This window comes from Phaethon lepturus, unplaced genomic scaffold, assembly GCF_000687285.1.
Source record: "Phaethon lepturus isolate BGI_N335 unplaced genomic scaffold, ASM68728v1 scaffold50615, whole genome shotgun sequence".
NCBI classification, from domain to species: domain Eukaryota; kingdom Metazoa; phylum Chordata; class Aves; order Phaethontiformes; family Phaethontidae; genus Phaethon; species Phaethon lepturus.
In genome coordinates this window covers 25,174-29,988 of record NW_010539403.1, presented here as the reverse complement: position 1 = coordinate 29,988, position 4,815 = coordinate 25,174, and the positions used below count along the sequence as shown (strand labels likewise).

General features: G+C 37.7%; 1 protein-coding gene across 1 annotated transcript in view; it reads left to right on the top strand.

Moving 5' to 3' along the window:
• Nucleotides 1-674: 674 nt before the first annotated feature.
• Nucleotides 675-4,815, top strand: part of PHC3 (polyhomeotic homolog 3 (Drosophila)) — a gene marked incomplete at its 5' end in the record, with an annotated part of 17,336 nt that continues 13,195 nt past the window's right edge. Inside the window, 3 exon segments of the mRNA XM_010287108.1 lie at nucleotides 675-915; nucleotides 2,405-3,282; nucleotides 4,751-4,815. The exon segment at nucleotides 4,751-4,815 is cut by the window's right edge and continues 22 nt beyond it. Coding sequence (XP_010285410.1) covers nucleotides 675-915; nucleotides 2,405-3,282; nucleotides 4,751-4,815 — 1,184 coding nt within the window.

Sequence of the window (4,815 nt, the reverse complement as noted above, 5' to 3'; positions counted from 1 at the left end):
TCTAGCTCAGCACATAGGATTGGAAAGCTGGGATCATTATGCATAGAATCTGGCTGTGGTATAACAGACATTAGTGAAACTAATCACTGACTGATTTACATTTCAGAAGGCAAACTTTTTGTTTCATGTGACATTGGAGGTGTCATGATAAAAAGGTACATCAATATTGCTGTAGAAATAAAGGGCTCAGGTTTGTTAAGACATGGGTAACGTACTGCAGATTCTGGTCCCATTGACTACCCAAAGCTCTGGGTTATGTTAGTCTCTGCAAATATACCTAGAGACCACTGCACTTCTGCAGCATCTGTGTAAAAATAAAATTGCATTTGCTTAAGATGCTTTGTGTCATTCATTTTGAAGGTGCAATAAGAGGAAAAAAAGGCAAGTTTTAATTCAAATTAATGTAATGAACAATTTCCATTTCTTTTAAAAATTGAATAAGAAAAAAGACTTTCCTGTATTTTCTTTATCACTGAAGTAATTTAAGATCACTATTCTTCTCTAAATTTTGTGTCTTAAAAGATACTTTGATTTGCAGATTTTTAACTTCTTATGTGTTTTGATCACATGGGATGAGAAGCATTACATAACATTTTTTTGCTATGTCCTTGCCTGGATGTTTGTCATAGATGTTTATATGGTTTGGGTTATTTCACATTTTGCTCATTTCCCAGGTTCAGAACTTGACACTGCGCAGTCAGAAGTTGGGTGTGTTGTCAAGTTCACAGAATGGCCCACCAAAGAGCAGCAGTCAAACTCAGTCGTTATCTCTGTGCCCTAATAAACCTGTAACCAGTTCCAAGGGCAGCCAACCAGATCCCTCAGAAAGCAATAGAAAAGGCGAGAGCCCAACTCCAGAGTGTCGGAGTACACCAGTCACACGGACATCAAGCATACATCACTTAATAACACCAGGTAGGATGAAAATGGAGCCACAAGAAAGTTATTTTAATTAAAGGTAATTTGTATGTTACAGTTCTGTCAGAGTCCAGTACTCTCTGACTGGGTTCTATTAGGTATTCCACATGAAGAGAGTTTAATAGTAAATTTATTTATTTGTTGATATTGGATGTTGATTTAGCAGAGTGATACAGCAATCTTCTTAAATCACAATGCAAGCACAATGTAGCAATTGCAATACACAGCTGAATCACAATACAGATATGATTCTTATTACTGGTCTGTCTGTATGCTCATTGTTAGGACATGCCATCCCCAATCTTTGGGAAGCAATATGTGGGCTGAAACCACCTCAAGCCTCTTGCTTTCATCAAAATCTATTTTGTTGGTGGTTCATTTTTTTTACTGTCTTGTCTGTGTCATAATAATGTTTTTATATGAAGTACTTCTATAAATGCATAGGCAATAGTGCCCCAGAATCTTAGTATTTTGTATTATGAGATAAATCAAGATAAGCATACAGTTGGATAGATATGCATTTACAGTGCATGCATTGTATTTGCATTTTAGCTTCCTTATTTTGCAAGAGTAAGGGTAGTCTAGACAACTGGTGTGGGTTCTGGGGATTTAGCTTGGCTTAACGGCGTCTTTAAGAGAAGGAGTAAGACTGCAAGGCAGACCTGCTTGAGGTATTGCACCCTAATGCTCTTGGAACTTACTTCTGTAAGGAAAAAAAATCCGTCTTTACTAGCAGAATAAATAGAGAAGACTACATAAATGAGTTATTTCTCAAGTGGAAAAGACAAAGCAAGAAGAGGCTTGCATGTGGAGGAAAATGTGTGTGCATGTGCTGTAAGGAATTGCAAGTGAGTCACTGGTTTACCTAAAGGTGATGCAATACCTCTGGAAGCTGCACTATTTTTGGATTCACACATTTCAGTTTGTGTGTTCAAGTTCAGGCAAATACTTTGAAAGGTTTCCATTCATACTGGAATCTTGGAATTTTGTTTAGTCTTTTAAAATCACATCACCTAAACTTTAACTTAGCAGATATCAACAAATCCTGTTGATTGTGATGTGCTTATCTCTTCCATTCCAGTCTGTTTCAAAGCAAAGATTAAATCCATTTGAAGTTTCATGAAATTCTTAAATAAGAGAAGGTTGGGTCAGCAATAATCTTAGCACTAGCACCAAAAAGATGTTTAGATACTTTTATATATGAAGTACATATATGTGTGCATATATATGTAGAAAGCATGCCTGTGTTAATTTATTCATTGCTGCATTTTGCTTTGGAAATTGATAAATTCTCCTAACAAATTGTTCGTGTGTACTATATGCTGTCAAAGAAGGTATTTCCAAACATAGATCTGAAGGGTTGAGAAAGTTTGATTGGTCTTACTTTAAAGTAGAAACTTCCTTTCTTTTAATATTTTATAATGTACTCTGGACTTAAAGAAATAAATACTAATTGTCACTTTTCCCCCCCCTCCCGCCATCGCAGCTTCATATTCTCCGTTGCAACCTCATTCTCTAGTAAAACATCAGCAGATCCCACTTCATTCACCACCTCCAAAGATTTCCCATCATCAGCTGATACTGCAACAGCAGCAGCAAGTCCAGCCGATTGCACTTCAGACTCCTTCGGGTCAGGAACCCCCTCCATCACAGCACTGTCTACCACTCCCAAGCCATGGTCTTCCTCCGGGTCCCAGCAGCGTCCAGTCTCATTGCTCACCTATTCACATCCATCCTCCACCTCTAACACTATCTCCTACTCCATCCCAGTCAGCTCAGCAATCAGTAGTGGTATCCCCTCCACCTTCTCACTCCCCTAGTCAGTCACCCACAATAATTATTCATCCTCAAGCACTTATTCAGTCACAGGCAAACTCCCTCGTGCCAACAGCTCTTCAGGCAGAGCAGGCTGCGCCTCAGCAAACTACTGCCAATCCAGTTCGACCAATTGCACAGCCACTTAATCTTCCGTCGCATCTTCCACTTCCGTCTTCCCCTGCTGTACATATAGGGTCAGTAGATCAACCCAGCTTAGTTTCCCCAGGCCAACAGATCGTGTCCTCAACACCGCACCAGCAATATTCAGCCTTGCAGTCCACACCTATACCTCTCGCAGCTCCTCCTCAGCTATCAACGTCTTCAACCCAGATTCAACAACTGCCACTGCAGTCTGTGCAGTCTTTACAAGTGCAGCCTGAAATTCTGTCCCAGGGCCAGGTTTTGGTTCAAAACACTCTGGTTTCTGAGGAAGAACTTCCTGCTGCAGAAGCTTTGGTCCAGCTGCCATTTCAAACTCTTCCACCACCACAGACTGTTGCAGTAAATCTTCAAGTGCAGCCATCGGTACCAATTGAAACTCCAGTGGTAAGTGGTAATTGCAGTCCTTTAACTTCAGCTTCTCTAAAGATCTGTAAGCCTGGCCCATTGACTTCAGAGGGAGCTAAACCAGGTGCTAGACAGAGGACCGGAAGAAATCTATTGATTACAGAAATGAGTTTTAAGAAAACAATAGACATTTTCCTCTGATACTGTTTTGGCTTTTTGTAATGGATCATCAGCCAAGAATATCAACCAAGAATAATGAAAGTGCAACTTTTTGACCTAAAATCTTACCTCTTAATGAAAATGCAGCATATTTAAAGTTAAAAAAGCAAGTAGTTATATGTCAACACTTGGTCAAAATGAATTTTGATAAATATACCATACGGACTGTAAGCTTTTACCTCTTAATGTTAATACAATTATAATATAGTCAATTGAAATTTTGAGTAGGAGAATCATCTCTATACTAGGTGCAAAGGTGTATAGCAGATCATTAAGATAATAGAGTTCTGGATAATCAATTTTATACTAACATTGAAAAGATCCTCTTCATAAAAGAACAGGGAAATTTTTGATGCTGTCTTGGTGTTCCCCATCACTGTCATTTAATTTAGTTCATTAGTCTCAGACATCTGCAGTTTGTAACTGAAAGTTTCAGCTTTACTCACACTGAACTAAAATCACGTACAGAGAAATATCAGTGAAATAAAATGATATGCAAATAATACTGACATTTAGGATGGCATTGTTAGGCTTTCGTGGTAACATGCTAATAAGATTAACATGAGCAATAGAATCAACATCTCTTATAGGCTTTTTTCAGGCTATCCAACAAGTTAAGCAAGAAGGTGTGCTGTTTATTTTTAATTTATATTAAGAAGGTAATGATAATATCAGCCGTCTGATATTTCATGTAGAAATTGGGCAAAAGAGTAGAAGCCAGGTTTGCCTTTGACAAGGTGTTGTTTTAAATCCTAATCTTCTTAGCTTTCTGTCAGCAATTCATGTAAATTTACTTTAATAGTTTTGAGATAAATACCTTATAATCTCTTATAACCACTAATGCTTGATAGTCTTGGTGTACTCTTCTGAAGTACAGTTTGATTGCACTGCTCTATAAGATAGAGAACAATTTGCCGATCTGTCATTATGTTATAAAGCTTGCATTGTACAGAAGTATTTAAACAGCTACAAATGTGTGTGTAAATAAAAATACAGTAAACTATAAAAATAAGACATTGAAAAAGTCAAGTTCTCTGGTCTGTTTGATAGGAGAACTATGCCTCTATATTTTCCTCTTTGTAACAAAATACTTTAATTTTGCTCTCATAGACAGTGTGATGTCCCCAGAGTTCATTGTATGCAGTTTGGAAACTAGTATTTTATTAGGGGGTTAGCATATCCTAACATTTTAACTGGTAATTTATTTTAAAAACTGTATTTATGCAACTCTCTTAAAGTATTAAGATAGAATGGAAATCTCTCTAAAGCAATAGTTTGTTGGATGCAGATTTACCAAGTGGAGAATGTATGTGAAGAAGAGATGCCTGAGGAATCAGATTGTGTCCGTATGGC